This window comes from Manihot esculenta, chromosome 6 (assembly GCF_001659605.2).
Source record: "Manihot esculenta cultivar AM560-2 chromosome 6, M.esculenta_v8, whole genome shotgun sequence".
Lineage (NCBI taxonomy): Eukaryota > Viridiplantae > Streptophyta > Magnoliopsida > Malpighiales > Euphorbiaceae > Manihot > Manihot esculenta.
Window position 1 is genome coordinate 27012199 of NC_035166.2, and position 18161 is coordinate 27030359.

The 18161-nt window shown below is 36.8% G+C and overlaps 4 protein-coding genes across 6 annotated transcripts; 2 read left to right on the forward strand and 2 right to left on the reverse strand.

The window, feature by feature from the left end:
* Positions 1-1463: 1463 nt before the first annotated feature.
* LOC110618292 (pentatricopeptide repeat-containing protein At2g22410, mitochondrial) lies at positions 1464-3857 on the forward strand. The gene has a single exon (XM_021761445.2). It carries the CDS (start codon positions 1518-1520, stop codon positions 3309-3311), a length of 1794 nt encoding a protein of 597 aa, XP_021617137.1. The 5' UTR covers positions 1464-1517; the 3' UTR covers positions 3312-3857.
* Positions 3858-4524: 667 nt separating this feature from the next.
* Positions 4525-7296, reverse strand: LOC110618293 (L-idonate 5-dehydrogenase). 2 transcript variants are annotated; one of them, XM_021761446.2, is made up of 6 exons: positions 7062-7296; positions 6704-6771; positions 6316-6552; positions 5527-5817; positions 5192-5379; positions 4525-4864 (listed from the first exon to the last, which is right to left on the reverse strand). In XM_021761446.2, exons 1-6 carry the CDS (start codon positions 7177-7179, stop codon positions 4672-4674), a joined length of 1095 nt encoding a protein of 364 aa, XP_021617138.1. In that variant the 5' UTR covers positions 7180-7296; the 3' UTR covers positions 4525-4671. The 2 variants fall into 2 exon arrangements, with proteins under 2 accessions (XP_021617138.1, XP_021617139.1); XM_021761447.2 differs by having other exon boundaries at positions 6893-7205.
* Positions 7297-7520: 224 nt separating this feature from the next.
* LOC110618254 (sorbitol dehydrogenase) lies at positions 7521-10687 on the forward strand. The gene is made up of 6 exons (XM_021761390.2): positions 7521-7926; positions 8090-8157; positions 8342-8578; positions 8887-9177; positions 9639-9826; positions 10332-10687. Exons 1-6 carry the CDS (start codon positions 7809-7811, stop codon positions 10522-10524), a joined length of 1095 nt encoding a protein of 364 aa, XP_021617082.1. The 5' UTR covers positions 7521-7808; the 3' UTR covers positions 10525-10687.
* A 548-nt stretch (positions 10688-11235) lies between these two features.
* Positions 11236-15358, reverse strand: LOC110617440 (zinc finger CCCH domain-containing protein 48). Of its 2 annotated transcripts, none has more exons than XM_021760199.2 (9): positions 14627-15358; positions 14415-14510; positions 13983-14084; positions 13706-13807; positions 13274-13420; positions 12982-13101; positions 12838-12897; positions 11964-12061; positions 11236-11805 (listed from the first exon to the last, which is right to left on the reverse strand). In XM_021760199.2, the coding sequence occupies exons 1-9, from the start codon at positions 15056-15058 to the stop codon at positions 11664-11666; spliced, it is 1299 nt and encodes a 432-aa protein (XP_021615891.1). In that variant the 5' UTR covers positions 15059-15358; the 3' UTR covers positions 11236-11663. The 2 variants fall into 2 exon arrangements, with proteins under 2 accessions (XP_021615891.1, XP_021615892.1); XM_021760200.2 differs by having other exon boundaries at positions 13983-14072; positions 14627-15357.
* Positions 15359-18161: the final 2803 nt, after the last annotated feature.

An 18161-nucleotide genomic window follows, 5' to 3' on the forward strand; every position in this document is an offset into this window, starting at 1 on the left:
GAATCCCCCCCAGAAGAGGTTGATGTCCCAGTTGATTTCCGAGCTCTCCTTCAATTCGATGACAACAAACTATTCTACCCAAACCCTTTATGGAATCCTTATACCCCGTGAATATTAACAATCCAGTTCGGGTGCCAAAATAATAAAACCTGCGTTAGATCTAACCAAATAGAAGAAGGTGTAGAACAACTCGAGGGAATGGGCAAAATCCCAACATAAGCAAATAGACTTGAAACAACACATAAACAAGATGGAGTTAGGAGATAACATTCAAGGGGTCACTTTTAAAGTGATGGAAGACCTCGATGAAAAAGAGGGCAAACAGAAAAGTAAGACCGAACTCATATTGCTTTATGAAAAAGACTAAATTACGCTCTTGCTGAGCATCTACTAAGCCTCTCAGCGATGGGTTAGGAAGAACTATCTGTTCATTAGGCAAAGGAGCCCTAATTTTGCAGATTGTGGTATCAGAGAAGTTGCAAAAAAAATAGTGAGAAAAAGAACGAGTAACAGAAGAGACCAAACCGATCACTTCAGGAATCCTAATAGAAGTTATGAAAGGAGCAAGACATACCTCAAATTGAAAAATTAGATATTAAAGAGAAGAGAAAGAGCAAGATAGCAGAAGCAGAGCAAGAGGCAGAGCAATGAGCAAAAGCAAGAGTACAAGTTTGAAGCGGAAAAAGGCAAAGAAAGAACGTTTTTTATAAAACTCTCCTAGAGCCATGCTATGATAATTGGAATCTCGAAATTTACCTTCTCATAAATTATAGAATAATTAATGAGCAGACAAAGGAACATTTGATGACAGCCGAGCTCCAGAAGTCCGGACCTTGATAAAGCCCATACTAAAAAGAATGTGTTTAAGTTCAATTAGGGTTTAAGGCGCAGCTCAATGCCCATCCGGAGTCTATCCAGATAAGCCGGACTGGACGGAAATCTGTTCGTGAAGGCTCTAACACCAAATATCTGTTAGCTCACGTGGAACGGCAAATCCTATGACACTCGGAATCATTTTCAAGTGGCACTGAATAGTATTAAATAGCCGCATGACGAAAGAAAATGATACAGTACCTTCGTACATACGGTCAACGTGAATATAATAAAAAAATAAAAATGCAGAATGACGAAAAAATATAAGTGTAAAACAGTAATTATACATGAAAAAAACAGAAAGAGAAAAAAAAATAAAAGAAAACTAGAAAAATAAATAAACTTACAAAAATAAACCTGAATATGATCCATTATTGAATTTTAGACATCATATATATATATAACTTGAATTCCCCCTGCAGTGGAGAGAAACAAGTGAAACTTTGTAGGCGCGAGCGCACATGATTACTGATTGGGCATCACTGCCCATTAATGTGAGCCGAAGGATTTCATAGGCCCATTTCTACAACCTAGCCTGGCTTTCTTAATCATCCCGCCCATGACGGCCCCGTCATGCCTGTCCCCGCTTCCTTGGTATTAATTTGTCATTCAAATTTCGCGGCTGAGCAACAGCTGCTGTACTCATGAAGCTCGCGCGAACCATTTCTCGCCTCTTCACCACCTCATCGGCAACCAAAATACCTGAGCGAGTAATCGAGAATCCAGTTTCTATTCACTCTATCAAACAGTTACATGCACGTCTCATTAGAACCCACCTCCACGAAGACCCTTTTTCAATTTCAGTCGTTATAAGATCTTACGCTTTATCTTCCTTACATCTCCATAAAGCCCTTCTTGTTTTTAGTCAAATTAAGAAACCTACCCTATTGATTTATAACTACTTGATCCGTGGTTTATCAGAAAGTGGACGACCAAATGAAGCAATTGATATGTATTATAATCTAATATATCATCATGGAATTGTTGGTGATAATTTGACGTTTATCTTCTTGTTCAAGGCTTGTTCTCGTGTTAATGACGTTTCTAATGGTCAGATATTTCATGTTCATGCTTTGAAACTTGGGTTTGAATCGTACCTTTTTGTATCAAATGCTTTGATTCGAATGTATGGGACCTTTGGCGATTTAGAATTGGCACAGCAGGTGTTTGATCAAATGAAGGACAGAGACTTGGTTTCTTGGAACTCTTTGATCTGTAGTTATAGTCAATGCAATAGATTTAAGGAGGTTTTGAGTTTGTTTAATTCAATGCAAGAAGCAAATGTGAAAGCTGATGCTGTTACAATGGTAAAAGTTATATTAGCTTGTAGCTATTTGAGTCACTTTGATATTGCAGATTCTATGGCCAAGTACATTGACGATAACCATGTGGATATTGATGTTTATTTAGGGAACACATTGATACATATGTATGGTCGGCGTGGTTTAGTGAATTTGGCGCGGAGAGTTTTCGATGGGATGCAAGAAAGAAACGCCGTCTCTTGGAATGCAATGATTACAGGATATGCAAAAGTCGGGGATCTAGTTGCGGCTAGGAAACTTTTCGATGAGATGCCTGCTAGGAATGTAATTTCGTGGACTTCTATGATCACAGGTTATGTTCAAGCTAATCAATCATCTGATGCATTGAAGCTTTTTCAACATATGATGAAAGCTAATGTGAAACTAGATGAGATAACGATAGCTAGTGTGCTTTCTGCTTGTGCTCAATTGGGTTCTCTTGATGTGGGACTGGCAGTTCATGAATATATCTATAGATATGATATAAGAGCAGATATTTATGTGGGGAATGCGTTAATAGATATGTATTGCAAATGTGGGGCTGTTGAAAAAGCATTGGAGGTGTTTCACGAGATGAAAAATAAGGACAGTGTCTCGTGGACATCAGCCATCTCAGGCCTTGCTGTTAACGGTTTTGTCAATCAGGCATTTGAGATATTCTCACTGATGTTGAGAGATGGTGTTCAGCCAACTCATGGAAGTTTCATGGGGATATTACTAGCTTGTACTCATGCTGGAATGGTTGATGAAGGATTAAAATATTTTGAAAGTATGAACAAAGTTTATGGATTGACACCACATATGAAACATTATGGGTGTATTGTGGATCTCTTGAGCCGCTCTGGCTACCTAGACAGGGCCTATGAGTTCATAAAAGCAATGCCATTAGTTCCAGATGTTGTAGTTTGGAGGATTTTGTTAAGCGCATGTAAGCTTCATGGAAATGTGGTCCTAGCTGAGATTGCTACGAACAAGCTTCTCGAACTGGATCCTTCTAACAGTGTGAACTATGTTCTCTTGTCAAATACTTATGCCGGTTCTGATAGATGGGATGATGCTACCAAAATCAGACAATTAATGGCAGAAGGAGATGCACAAAAACCTTCAGGTTGGAGTTCCATTGAGGTAAACAAATAATTGTTAGAAATATTCCTTGTAGAATCTTTAACGGAGGGTAAAAGAGATCAAGCGAGCACTATATTGCAAATTACGACATTTCTGTCATTGTTTCAATTAGTGCATGGACATTGATGGTAAATTTGGATCAGAGTGAGCAGCGGCATAGGAAATTGAGTTGAATCTTACCTTTTATTGGTCCAAAGATGACTTCGTTGTGGTTTTGATCCAAAAGATGCTATGTTGAAATTTCAATTAATCTTGCTGAAGGAATGATATTGAATTCCTTGAGTGGAATTTCAATGGGTGCTCAGTCCAGCTCTAAAAGTGAAAAATTATGTTCTGTTAATGATGTGATTTTTGGAGGCATGTTGCTCTGTAATACATGGTGATACTAAGTGTAATTTGCAGTTAGCTGGTAGGTTATGTTCAGAGCCAGTCCCCTTGTAAGTTAAACCTGCAAAATAGATTTATGAGTTCACTTTTCTTTGGTGAATATGAAATCTAGGACTACCAGGGACATTGCAGGAAACAAAAGTTCACAGATGTTAATTATCAGATTGTTTCTGAAGTTCTCTGACTATTATTTGAACACAAATAAATCTGACAAAGAAGCAATTGATGGTTCAAGGCAGTTATCTAAGGGCCATTAACAGTTCCGGTGGCAATAGTTTGGAGCTTTCAACCACAAGGCAAATGTTCAAGTTTTCAATTGGTCAATGAGTCACTAGGGCATTAATCAGTTGAGAAAGCTCAAACGTAGCAGAAAATTTTCTGTAATTCGTGTACCTAATCTTATGGGTCTACAATGAAAAATATTCTAACTACACCAAAAGTAGCCTTCTTGTTTGACATTTTATTAACTGTTGGTACACATTATCGAATCCTATAAAATTGGAATGCAAATTTTGCCATTTTTTGTTGTCAATTCTGGGGGTTCAAGAAAATTTACAAAATACTTATGAGTTCATTGGAGAACCTGTGGCGAGATTGCAGATCTATCCCTAGGTTTGGAATCAATCTCCGCAATGTTTTTAGCAGCAGGACCTTTAATTCTTCAAATTTCTGTATACATACACTTAAAGCTCCTCCATATCCACTCAAAACGTGGTTACTGCTTGCTCTAGATCTTTTATTGTTCTACTGCAATTTCAGTGGCAGAGTAATGCGTGGGCTTCTGGTTGTGTATTCCTGCATGTTATTATTATGCAATAACTTTTACTTGCATCTAAAATAGAAAAATTTCCCGACATGATACATCTTATTTCATTCACTTATTTTGATACATACATACATCAGCTTCCTCTGATGAATCACAGAAAAGGAAGAAAGCTTAGAATCAGTCTAGCAACATCTGCTTAAATGTGAACTCTTTTAACACTTAAAGGTTAAACATGACCTTAATAGCATTGCCGCCACCTGCACTAGTTTCAAATGCTTTTTCTACCTCCACTTGTGAGAAGCTAAACCTGTGAGTTATCAAGGGCTTAACATCAATCTTACCAGTCCTCAAAAGTTCAATGCATAGTGGCCATGTGTTTCTATATCGAAATATGCCAACAATATCAACCTCCCTGCAATCACAACACCCATTTTTACCACCCATATGAACTCAAGATCCGAGGGAGGAGAAAAGAAACATTTATTGAGCATCAAAAGTGTAAATAAGAACTTGGTTGGCCATAGTTACAAGGTTAATTAGCTTAAGTTTTCAGCACTAAGGATAAACTACTAATCATTTTGGGATCCCTTTTTCAAGGGTATGAAAGGAAGCCTAAGAGATAAACAGAAATAAGGGACGTCATTCTGGTGGCATTTCAAATCAAAATTAGATGCTTCCTTGGTCAGTTTGATGCAACCAAAACAAAGAGTAAAATTTTCAAGCATAAAAATTCAATTACCTTGCAGCAGCTGGAGTAAGAGGGACAGTCATCTCACTCAAGGCTAATCCAATAAGGCAAACTTTGCCACCTGAACGTGTGGCATTCAGAGCTGTAGACATGGTTTTGGCATACCCAACACAGTCAAAACTCACATCAATTCCTGAGCCCATAGCACTTTGTATCTTCATTGCTTCTTCACCGACATCCTGCAAAATCGCTGGCAAATTATAAAAAAAAAGAATATTGCTGCTTTAAACTATAAATAGAAACAATAGAACGTCCTCCATATTATTACTTCTTTAGTCCTTGGATGTTTCAAGAATGAAAACCATACTGAAAAAGAAAAAAGTAACCTCAATATTTGTTGAGACTTGAAGGATCTCATCTGCACCAAGATTCTTTGCAATGGATAAACGTTGATCATCAACATCAACAATAATAACTCTAGGAGCACCAAATGCACGAGCAGTCAACAAGGTGATGAGGCCAATTGGTCCTGCTCCCATGATCAAGACGTTTGTATCTGGACCAATTTTTGCACGGCGACAAGCATGGACTCCAACACTGAGGGGTTCACACATTGCCCCTTCTTCCAGAGTCACATTTTCAGGTAGTTTGAAACAGAGATTTGCAGGATGCACTACCTGGTTTGAACAATAAAGCAAAATTTATGGTCTTTAGCACCTGCCTACTGCCTTTATCTCTTATCTGTTTGTGGCAATATGAACCTGAGTGGAAGTACATTTTCCTGAAATCCGAACCAGCAAATAATTGTGCAGTTCAGAAGTCCTTAACAAACTAGGACAGCTGATTGTGAAATTCAAATATTCATAGCAAACTAACACAGTTAACTAAGTAATGACCATAGAGATAGAGAAGTCAATCGAACCTGGAAATGCAAGAACGAGACCACTTGGGCTATCATTCTGACATTCCAAAAATTCTCAACGCATCAAGTGCAATAGCAAATCCAGGTTTGGGAAGGAATTGATAACAGTACTGTACTAAGTGAAAATTTATCATAATTATATATAATTTGGCCAGCATTATATATTAATAACTTGGACTGACCATATTTCAGCTTTCTGTAAAGACTGTATATGAATTGCTTAAACCTCTAGTTTATTTCAACCTATGCTCACCTTATTGGCAAGAGCACCATTAGTTGGTGGAGATCCAAAGAACTTCATTTCAGGACATAGATTATAGCGACCATCTTTGCAGAGATTGCATCGCCGGCAACTGATTCCAGGTTCCAATGCTACATGGTCTCCCACTGCTAGAGTGTTCACTTCACTCCCAACTTCCTCTATGACCCCAGCACATTCATGTCCTAAGACCATTGGCTTTTTGACAATAAAATTTGCGCATCTCATTGTCTAGCAATGAAGATATCATCACAGCAAGACGCAAGAAATCAGAACAACTCCCTTGAGATTATGTATTAAAAACCATCTTATACATATATCCATCAATAGATTAATAAGTAACTCTAAAGAAGGTAAAGCAAAGCAACAGGCAGAATTTCACCTTGAAGTGATGAACATCACTTCCACAGATACCAAGAGCCTTTATCCGAACTTTAACATCATAGGGACCTATCATCACAGGTTGAGACCAAAAGCAAGTGATAATAAAACGAGGTAATCATATCTGAGAGAATTAAATTAAAATCCATGCATGGTAGAATTTTATTTTGTCAATCAGACGAAGACCCACCTTTTTTATCACATAGCTAAGGACATGATCGGTTAAGGGTTTTTATAAGTTCATTCCTAGAGAGAATACCCAGTTTATTTAGCAGCATCGATGCAAATTGGGATTTATCTAAACCAGCTGTGATCACCTGAGCGTGAGTTCTTAACCTGAAACGAAGTGAAGGCCTTACCAAGAGAAGGAAGGTGATAAGGCTGAATCTTAAGGTTCTTGATTCCAAGCAGCCAAGCAGCCATGTTCTCTTCTTCTTCTCTTTCTTTGCCTGCCATAATATCACCACCACTTGACATCTTTCTCTATTTGAGGTGAGATTCTATATCACTAAAATTGAACGGAGTCGATCCTCATTGAAAACTCCTTTGCTCCTCAGTCCTCAGTTGCCGGTCTCAGTTCTCGTATGACCATTTTCGTTATATATTTTGAATATTTCATTAAATTAATATAATTAAAAAAAAAAGTGAAATACTTTTTTACTATTAATTACTATTAACAAATAAAAATTTATTAAAATATTTTTTAAGTTTGATCGTACGCTTAATTATAGGCGAAAGCCGATCGCGATGGAATGGAAATGATACAGATATGGACATGGACATGGACATGGATGCCAAATTGGATTTGGCACTGTAACAGCACAGAATATATTAAAGCAGACGCACTTCTATCATCTGTCCTCCTCATATCCCATCTTCACCCTCAAGATTTTATTTTATTTTATTTTTACTTTAAACTTTTTTCCATCCTTAACGATAAATTTCACGCACAAAAGTAAAAAGAAAGAAAAATATACATGTTCCTCCACGTCTTTCTCTTCTCACGTCATAGGCTTGGACCTTGTTGACAGTAAGTGGAGGAGAGCTTTACGGTCTCTGTCTCTGTGTGTGTGTGTGTGTGTGTGTGTCCATAGAGATTAGCAAAAATGGGTAAAGGAGGGATGTCTCACGGCGAAACTAAAGATGGACAGCAGGAGAATATGGCTGCTTGGCTTCTTGGTGTCAATACCCTCAAGATTCAGCCTTTCAAGCTCCCTCCTCTTGGTACCTCCTTCCTTCTCTCTTCTTTTCATCCCCAGAATATTCTTTTTTCTGTCACTATGTTGTTGATCTTCGTTTTTGGTTATTGATTCTATTTGTTCTAGTCTATGTGTAATCCCCTTTTGCTCGATTTTTTTTCCTAATTCGTCCTTTCTTTTTGTTCAAGGACCTCACGATGTTAGAGTAGCGATGAAAGCTGTCGGTATCTGTGGAAGTGATGTTCATTACCTCAAGGTGCATCCCCTTCACATCTCATCAACTGTTTATGCATTTCAGTTTTCATTCATCGGTGTTCAGGTGTTCATATTTTGTAATTTGACCAGTTGTGCAGGATTAAAAGAATTAGTAATGGATGAGTTTTTCGTTTTTTGATATTTTCTGATGTCTCACAAGTTTCCCATGTCATGTCCCCTTTCAGACCTTGAGATGTGCAGATTTTGTAGTGAAGGAGCCGATGGTGATTGGCCATGAATGTGCAGGCATCATCGAGGAGGTTGGAAGTGAAGTTAAGCATCTTTTACCTGGAGACCGTGTGGCACTGGAACCAGGGATCAGTTGCTGGCGATGCAATCTTTGCAAAGAAGGTCGATACAATTTATGCCCCGACATGAAGTTCTTCGCCACTCCACCGGTACACGGATCCCTAGCCAATCAGGTTAGCAAATGTATATTTCTTTGGCGATCTTGCTTCTATGACTTAGATTTTAATCACTCTGTATTTGTGCATCTCATAGTGTGTATGCTGATGTCAATTTTTTCGGTGACTTGCTAAAAATATTTCGTTTTGCTTACTGAAATTTGCAATCACCATAGCTACACATCTACATTTTAGGCGATCTACAATTTCAGCATAACCTGTCTCATATGGGCCATTAGTTACATTTACTGAAAAATGGATGAGTGAGGTGTGAAATTCTGGACAGTTAGAGACAGAGCTAAAAATACCTTATTTCTTATTAACAGGTAGTGCATCCTGCAGATCTATGTTTTAAATTACCAGAAAATGTGAGCTTGGAAGAAGGGGCAATGTGTGAGCCCCTAAGTGTTGGTGTTCATGCTTGTAGGCGGGCGAATGTTGGTCCAGAAACAAATGTGCTAGTGATGGGAGCAGGGCCTATAGGGCTTGTCACAATGCTAGCCGCTCGTGCTTTTGGAGCACCCAGAATTGTCATTGTGGATGTGGATGACTATCGTTTATCTGTTGCCAAGGATCTCGGTGCTGATGAGATTGTTAAAGTTTCAACAAATATTCAGGTTTCCTCCACACATTTTGAAAAAAAGAAAAGAAAGCCTGTTGCTTATTGTTTAAATTACATTTCTCAGCCACTTAATTATCATGTGTTATGGCATAACCTTTCTCATGCCAATCAACCACTCTGTTTTTATAAAGTTGCATCTATAAGCGCAATTGGGAGTGTTCTTGATTCAACTTTAAAATTTCTCTCTATTGTTGTGGAAACTGACTTGAAATTTGATACAAATACTACAATTACTTGGTGAGGTTTGTGATAATCTTCGTGTAAAATTGGTTTATAAATATCTACCTTATAAGAACCAGACCCACCTAGATGGTTTACAATCAATTAACTTTGGTCTAATACCAGGGAAACAATTGGGTTAGTTCTGGTTTAAAGGTAACCTGAACCAATTGAAATTGAGTTGCATTCTCCTCATCCTAATGCCTATTTTAATGCCTTAAGATTTGAAATGTACAGGATGTTTCCGAGGAAGCGGTGCTGATCCATAAAGCCATGGGAACTGGAGTGGATGTTACCTTTGATTGTGCAGGCTTTAACAAGACCATGTCAACAGCACTGAGTGCCACTAGACCGGGTGGTAAAGTTTGCCTTGTGGGAATGGGCCATAATGAGATGACTGTCCCTCTTACACCAGCTGCAGCGAGGTAATTGCTTCTACGTTGCTGTGCTCTGATATTTTAGTTTTTTGTCATGTGAACAAGTTAGCGAAATGGAATTAGAATTCAGGAACATAAGGTTGCGCAGAGATCAAATATATCAGCATGAAAGAAAAATAAGCAAGACGGGAATAATTATAGATAATCTGGGATAATTTAGGCCATAATAATATGGGGATTACAGATCATTAATCCAAGCAACACGACGGGAAGGTAATAGAAAGATGTCATATACATAGATAATATGGAATTGTTTCAGACAAATACTGAACTGAAAAGTGTATAACATAGCGAACAAGTTGGAACTAAGGTTCTAATAGTTTGGTTACTGTCAAACGTGAGATAAAAACTAATTTCTAAAGATTGTTGGATAGGTGCCCAAGTAAATGCAAAATCCAAAAGTTCTTTTCTCTCTGTGTGTGTGTATATATTTATGTATATTACATGGTATAAATAAAAAAGGATATTTATCTATTTTGGCCCTTTCTTTCAGGGAGGTTGATGTCATCGGTGTCTTCCGGTATAAGAACACATGGCCACTATGTCTTGAATTCTTAAGGAGTGGTAAGATTGATGTGAAGCCCCTGATAACCCATAGGTTTGGGTTCACACAGGAGGAGGTTGAAGAAGCCTTTGAAACTAGCGCTCGTGGTGGTAGCGCCATTAAGGTCATGTTTAATCTGTAAACTCATCTGTGGCCTGGAGGCTGCTGGAACTGCTTCTGGAGAAAATTTAAATAAATCCATGCAGATATGTAGTTAAAAATCCGGCTCTGTAAAACTTCATGTTACCCATTAGCTTATATAAACTGCTTGGTGTTTAAAATGAGTTTAGATTTTATTATTCTAATCTGAGTCTCATATCTTAGTTATCAAGTTGAAAAGGCTGCGAATCGCCCCTGGTAAGTGTTTTTTTTAGTATCTTTGTTGCTCGTAAGCATCTCTACCAAATCAAAGCTAATCACCTTCAAATGAAAGACTAATCATTTTATCAGCGTTATTGAACTCATCCATCACTCACTCGCCTCAAACTGCCTACCTGTGCAGCAATTACCAAGTAAACAAAAAAAGAGCCATCCGAGTCTTCTGAAAATGGCACGAAACGACCTTGGCTTTGTAACAAAGGAGAAAAGACTGCTCCAAAGTACTGTAATACCCATAAGGATTAAAAATTTTGGCATAAATGAAATTCTGCTTGCCCTCCATTAAATTGCTGGAGTTAGTTTTTCAAACAGCACAAACGAATTCATGGAGATCTACTTATTCTCTTATGCTTCCAATCGGCTGTTGCGAGTATTTAATGAGCTGCCAGCCAAAAACTAGGGTCTGACAACCCAAATTTTACCCCAACCAGAATACAAAACCAATAAAAGGATACAAATTATGTAGGTAGGAAAAGAAGGCTAATAATTGAAAATATTTATTCATCAGTGGCGGGCTACACGGGAGGCTGAAATAGGATCAACAATGACAAGGTCCACATCCATAATGACATAAAGCACGGCAACGCCAAGAACAAGAGCATATGGGATGAACATAATGAACACATATCGATTGCAAATGATATGAATAGAGGTCTAGTTCTGTGGAGACTCGAGAACTGTCTCAACTGTTACAAACTTTGAAATGAGCCGTCAAGCTCTTCTAGTTCTGTCTCAACTTCCATAATAATTACTATGGCGCATGCGGACTCTAGGAATCCAAAACTGGCATTTTCTCCTTGGCACTTCTTTCCTCGGAATTGCATTGTAAGAGGTCCCGAGAAAAGAATAAATTTGGATAACCAAAGAACGGAAAATCCACAGATGACACTCATAAAATAGTCATCAGGCAACAGCAGTTGGTTCGGCTACACACTTCCACACTCTCACTTGACCAGTTCCATCACCAGTGAAAAACAAACCCCCAGGACCAGTCTGAATGGCACGAATCTCCTGTTTAGCGTAGATTTTACCCCTTTCTGAAAACCTAATCAATAAAATGCGAAAAGACCAAATAAAGAGAGTAGAAAAATAATCAGCAGCATTCTAAAAGCACAAACAGAGATTTTAAGTTGATATACATTAGAAAAGGAATAAATACAGAACTACAATAATAAAATAGAGAAATAATCGATAAAGCCTTACGATGGCAGATCAAATAGGCGGACTGAATTATCATTACAAGAGCACAGCAGGACTGGCTTGCCTTCTAAATCATGCATCCCACATAGGGTAAGTAGACCCTGCAGCAGGTAATGTTTTAACAATCAACAAATGTTATCAAGACACTAAATGCAATATGCCTTCAAAAGAGACCATCCGTATACAGGTCCCAGTGTGAATCAGCCATTTTGATTAGCATTTCATAAACCATCTTTGTAGAAGCAAACAACAAAGGATGCAGCAGCCATTAATAGATCTATCTGAGAACTATTATAATTAATGAAGCATGAGTAGGATGCCAAGCAGAAACTTAAAAATTTGAAACTAAATATTAATCCCTCTTCCACTATTTGCCTATAACCAAACATGAACTAATGAATATATGAGAAGTAAACATTTTAATCAATAGAGTATGGACAAAAACTTTAACACCTAGAAAGGACAATGAACAACTGTCAGGTCTTAAATTTATCAAAAACGCAATGTTCACTTCAGTCTAATTATAAAGTTAACGTGAAAGAGCACTCTTTTTTTTTTAATTAACAAAGCAGAGGGACAAGAGACTCAAACTTGGAACCTTACTCAAGCTGCAAAATGTACCTACAACTAAACTAGACCTCCAGGTGCATATCTAGAGAACTTTCATTTGCTCCTTTCCATTAAAGACCACATCCATTTATCTGGGATTATGATATTATGACATCAGAAATTCACACTATCAAAAGATCCACTTTACAAGGGACCAAGTGCTCAGCATTTGACATTAAGACTGAAAACAAATTCATAAACACATAAAACAACCAGTTTCTGATTAAATGATAAAGCATGACAGCTAATATGAAATTGAATAACCCACATGCTCTTCTTTGTGAGTGTATGTTACTTCCAAGTTCCCACTCTCTGTCGCAGCCCACACCTGAACAAACAAAAAAATACACAAAACTAATTATACCCCATGCCAAAAGAAGAATAACATCATTTGAACTGAATACGCACAAACCTTTATTGTTTGGTCCAATGAACAAGACAAAAGAAACTGGTCCCAACAAAGAACAGACATAACAACTGAAGAATGCTCTTTTAGTGTTTGCACGCACTGCAAAGTTTCAAGATTCCAGACCTAGAAGGAAGAACAAGAATGAGTAAGTATTAAAACAAGAAAAGGTAGAAAATAATATAAAGGAAATACTAGAAATGGTTCGTAATGTTTATAATTAGCACAAAAAGATTTTACATTAAATAATTAACTTAAATATCGAATGGGAAAATAAATGCTAAAATCACAAACTTACCCTTATAGAATGGTCCATAGAACCAGAATAGAGTCTATTCGCTCCAACAACTAGTGAAACAACAGCAACAGTGTGACCCGTAAGTGATGCAGCTGGTTCAAAGTTAAAGGTAACTGCATTGAATCTCCATGCTAATATTTGCCCATCCTGCTCAAAAGAAATAATACAGGTAAGATAATATGTTCATTCCATGAGCACAAAGGGGTTGTACTCAGTCATGTATAAGCTAACACATGGTATTTAATAATGCAAGCTGCAAACATACTGCTGCTTGCAGTCAAAACATAAAATACAGAGCATAATTCAAATAATGGCAATCCTCCAGAAGCAAAGAAGATATTTCTCCCTCAATTATTAGATTGACTTCACACAGCAAGAACTTGAAAATAAATAAAATTTTAAGAATAATCTACTTTTACGTGAAGATATTACCTGTGTACCAGCAAAAAGCAAGTCATTACCCACAACCAGGGCATAAACTTGTCCAACAGGTCCATTAAGACTTAGATCAGTGTTAGTTTGTGTATTCCATGCCTGCAAAATTATCATCTTAGATCCAATTCTATGGCACAAAACCATTCAATACAACTAAGTTAATGTAACTATTATGAAATAAAATTTCACAACCATATTCGACCAGAGAAAATAATGATGAGAACAAATATCATGACAATACAAGAAACTGAAAGGTATTTTGCCTGAGCTCAACCTTAACAACATTCGGCACACCAACAAAAATCCATGGACCTTCATTGATCATGCAACCAACCTCTCCTCCAAGCTGAATAACGCCCATACACTGCAAAGAACACTACCAAACCATCATAAAAAGGAGCTTACTTCCTAGACATTAGGAATGCTATAATTAAAACCAGATAGCAAGAGGAAGATATAGTTTTGCCATTTAGTAAAAAACTACACATCATTTGCAGGAGAAATATTGTGAAACGATTTTCCTCCAGTCTCATTTTCAGACCAAAAATATCTTCAAAGATAAGCATCATCGCCAATGTAATCATCCAGTAGAACAACATTAAAATAGTCACACACTTCATTTTAAAATTTTCTTGTTATTTGTGGGGAATTATCACATGCCAACATCCAATAACTAGATTTAAAAATAAGAACTAAAAAAGGTAACCTGACCAGACTGGCAATCCCAAACCATCACGGTTTCATCATTACTCCCCGTGTAAAGCTTATCGGACCCAGATGGCAAAGCAATTCCTGTTACTACCTGCTCATGAAATTTTCATATTTGTTATCAATAAAAAGGCACAAACTAACAATTGACAATCTTTATTTATCGTTCTTCTGATAATCAACAACTAAATACGAAATAATCCAAAATACCTTCTTGTGACCGTCAAGCTGCGTCAATAACGAAAAACTCTCACCCAAACTCCACGAATGCAAGAACCTGCACTTGTCACCAAAACTACATTTACCTTGAACCCAAAAATTACACACTTTCTCAGCCTTCCTCGAAACCTTATTATTCACAACTCGTCCCCAAGACGACGAGTTACTAAAATTGCCACTTCTCCTTGTCCCAGACGGCCCAGAAAATCCCGAATCATTCGAAAATCCACGCTTAGAAGCATTGCCGTTGGAACCAGCAGGCGCTGGGGGAGGTAATTCTCTGTGAAGGTAGGGGCATGGGTGGCGGCTGCACCTGCCCGCCCGCCAATGGTGGCAGACCTTTTGCTGCCTGGTGTCGTTCGCCGGCTGTGCGCCGAGTCTCTGGAACACGCGACTGTTGCCTCCTTGAGCGTCTAAATCCATCGATTGAAGTAATATAATAATAGGTGCAATCTAAGACTCCGAACAACTTTCTTATTCTGGAAGTTTAAGGAACTGAGGATGATAGAATCGAATCTGATCATGAAAAACTAGTTAAAATTGTCGGTAAGCGAAGCTCCCGTCCCTTATATGTAAAAGATTGGTGCCAGCTTCTGGTTCAGGTGGATCGAGGTTTAGGGATTAGAAACCCTAACTAAAAAAACACTGCGTGATTTGATTTGGTAAGCTTCTTCTGCGTCTAGGAGAAGCAGTGAGGGAATGGAGGTCGGTAATCGGGACGGGACAAGAAAGCGTCAGATATAGCATGGTCTTTATTACGGTAATGCCCTTGTCAGGTTTTACAATGACTTCTTGCTCCCCAATCCCTAATTTGTTGCGCATCCTACTCGTAGCGGTCGATTTTACTAATTAAACTTTTGTATTTTTTTTTCATAAATCAAATAAGTCAAATTTAAATGTTTAGATTAATATTTATATATTTTTATTAAGAGTCAAATATTATAATATTATTTTTAATAATAAAATAAATTTTTTTATTATTTAATATTTTAATTAATATAAAAAATTTTAAAAATATATAGATATAAAAATAATTTTTAAAATTAAAAAATAAAATTTTATTATATAAAAAATATTTTTATTATTAAAAAATATTATTATATTAAATAAAAGCTTATTTCCCATTTGAATAAAAATATAAAAATTTAATTGATAAAAAATTTAAATTAATCTTATTTGATTCTTGAATTAAAATAAGAGAGTTTAGTTGAATTAATATTTATATTAAATTAATATATTTAAATAAATTATAATTCATTTATTAGTTTTTATTTATTTGTTTATTGTTAATCATAATATTAATTAATATATACGATTAATAATAAAAAGTACTTATATAAAATAAGAATATAACTAACATATAATTTGTCTTTTTTTTTTATCATGTAAACAAAATTGTATTTAAATTGCCCAAACAAATTACACTGATATGGGGCTGACCCTACTAACAGGGTACCAAGGCCATAACTAAAAGAACATAGAAATTCAAACTCAGAGCACAGAAGTCCAAACCTAAAGAGCACCCAACCTAAAACTATTATGGTAGTTGGAGAGCACCCTATGTTACCATGCGTCCACCCACCACCGTTGACCGCATCGGACCAACCTCACTAAAGAGAGTAGCAACAGACGCTCCTTGCAGCCCCAAACTAACTTGAAACAGCTAGAATCTATGACAAGAAGCAACAGGAACCTAAGCCGAGATAACAAGAACCCGAAATAACAAATCATCACCCAATCCCACTTTACCATCAGTAACAACAGCCATGGAGACAAGTAAAGGCTCCTTGTGTTCGGCGCCAATAACTACCAGAAGAAAGGTCAAAAAGAAAGAGAAAGAGAGCGAGAGGGAGTAGCGAGTTTGATGGTGTCAAGCCCTTCCACCATTGAATAGAGAGCACATGATCGTGCAAATGGCTTCTTTTTTTTTTTTCTCCATATTGGTGTGATTTTATAGTATTTTGTTTCATTATTATAGTTTTTGAGCGTTGGTTGTGTTGGTTTCGTCGGAAATGATGAATTTGATTTATATAGAATTCAGTCGAAAGGAAAAAACTTATACATAATATTTCAAAATTTTTTATTTTTTTGTGTATTTTGACTTGTGGAAATTTACTTTGCAGTAATGTTGTTTTTGTTTAATTTTAATAATATTAATTAATTTATATAGATATATAATTTAATTATATTGGATCTTAAATAAATAAATCCGTTAATAATTTTTATTTTTGTATTTTTTTTTGTTGTAATTCATTATTTTCTATCATACTATAAGCTTTTAATCGTTCATAAATAAATTAGTTATCGGTTAAGTTTTTTAAACTAATAATACCTCAAATATTAGGTTATTGCATTTAAAAACCGGGCCAAACTAGAATCGCTCCCTCTGTATTAAACATGTGCCCAGCCACAGCCAGTATCATAACCATCAAAACTAGAACTGAAGCGTTTTGAAATATGACTAGAATCAGACGAAACCCTCAATGATATAAACCCATTTGATTTTGAACCTGGAAAATCTAGTTTGAATTTGATTCTGGGTCAAACTATTGCCCTAAGCGTCTGAACCATCCATTCCAGCTCGAAACATGCTCATAATCGGACCATGGCCAGCCTAGGAGAACCCATTCTTTTAAAAAGTTTTTGTTTAAAAAATCAATTTAAGGGCCAGGTCAAATCATGCAAAGTCCAAATCCAACTGCATCGGCTTCGGCTCTTGCCCCTCGCCTCGGAGATTTATCAAGCTTTCCCCACCCTATTCCAGCATAGAGAAAAAAGAAACGACAAAAAAAAAGCTCTGCGGCGTCTAGTTCAGGTTGCATGGCATATGTACGAAAATACAGGTAAAGGCTAGTATTATTTATTGACAATATAGGTCCATGAGGTTTTCTATGTGAACATACCAATTATTCTGTCAATTGCCAATCCGGCAGATTACTCAATGCAAGTGCAGCACATCAGAAAGAATTTTTAAAAGTTCTTTCCTTTGAATAATGTTGTGACTTTGACGAACAGAGTTCCATATGCTCCTCTTAACTCCTTTTAGACTCTAGTCCAGCTACCAAAAGAAATCTCCCCATACATTTTTTAGTTCCATGCACATCACATGGTCTTCAAAAAGCACCGTAAAACCTTCATATACGTGTGATAAATTCAACTTCAAGTATCTTCACCATTGTCTTTCAACTCAGAACATTACAATCCAACAATATGCTTCTGCTATGTCTTCTTTGACAGAAAAAAACTAGTTATTACTATCAGTGACAGATAAAATGCAAAGGATTCACATGTTCCCATCACTACCATTTGACTTTGGTGCTTTATGTATTTGTTAAAACCATACATAACTTCACTGAAAGCACACATTGCATTCCTACATGCTATGGTCATCCATTTCACTGCAGCGACCTTACTTCCAGAGAAAATAAAGAATGCCTGATGAGAGTCTCATATGCAAACTGCACAATTTTAGGTTATACTTTCTTATGCAAGGCATCCAGCAGCCATGTACAGTCTGGCTTGGAAA

What these genes read in the sequence shown, in the direction of transcription:
- LOC110618292 (XM_021761445.2), top strand. Translation starts at nt 1,518, where the DNA reads ATGAAGCTCGCGCGAACCATTTCTCGCCTCTTCACCACCTCATCGGCA.
- LOC110618293 (XM_021761446.2), bottom strand. Translation starts at nt 7,179, where the DNA reads ATGTCAAGTGGTGGTGATATTATGGCAGGCAAAGAAAGAGAAGAAGAA. An exon ending in TTATCACCTTCCTTCTCTTG is followed by an intron (nt 6,772 to 7,061) that starts GTAAGGCCTTCA and finishes CTGTGATGATAG; the next exon opens with GTCCCTATGATGTTAAAGTT. An exon ending in GTGATGTTCATCACTTCAAG is followed by an intron (nt 6,553 to 6,703) that starts GTGAAATTCTGC and finishes CTTCATTGCTAG; the next exon opens with ACAATGAGATGCGCAAATTT.
- LOC110618254 (XM_021761390.2), top strand. Translation starts at nt 7,809, where the DNA reads ATGGGTAAAGGAGGGATGTCTCACGGCGAAACTAAAGATGGACAGCAG. An exon ending in TTTCAAGCTCCCTCCTCTTG is followed by an intron (nt 7,927 to 8,089) that starts GTACCTCCTTCC and finishes TTTTTGTTCAAG; the next exon opens with GACCTCACGATGTTAGAGTA. An exon ending in ACGGATCCCTAGCCAATCAG is followed by an intron (nt 8,579 to 8,886) that starts GTTAGCAAATGT and finishes TCTTATTAACAG; the next exon opens with GTAGTGCATCCTGCAGATCT.
- LOC110617440 (XM_021760199.2), bottom strand. Translation starts at nt 15,058, where the DNA reads ATGGATTTAGACGCTCAAGGAGGCAACAGTCGCGTGTTCCAGAGACTC. An exon ending in CTATGGACCATTCTATAAGG is followed by an intron (nt 13,102 to 13,273) that starts GTAAGTTTGTGA and finishes TCTTCCTTCTAG; the next exon opens with GTCTGGAATCTTGAAACTTT. An exon ending in ACACTCACAAAGAAGAGCAT is followed by an intron (nt 12,062 to 12,837) that starts GTGGGTTATTCA and finishes TACCTGCTGCAG; the next exon opens with GGTCTACTTACCCTATGTGG.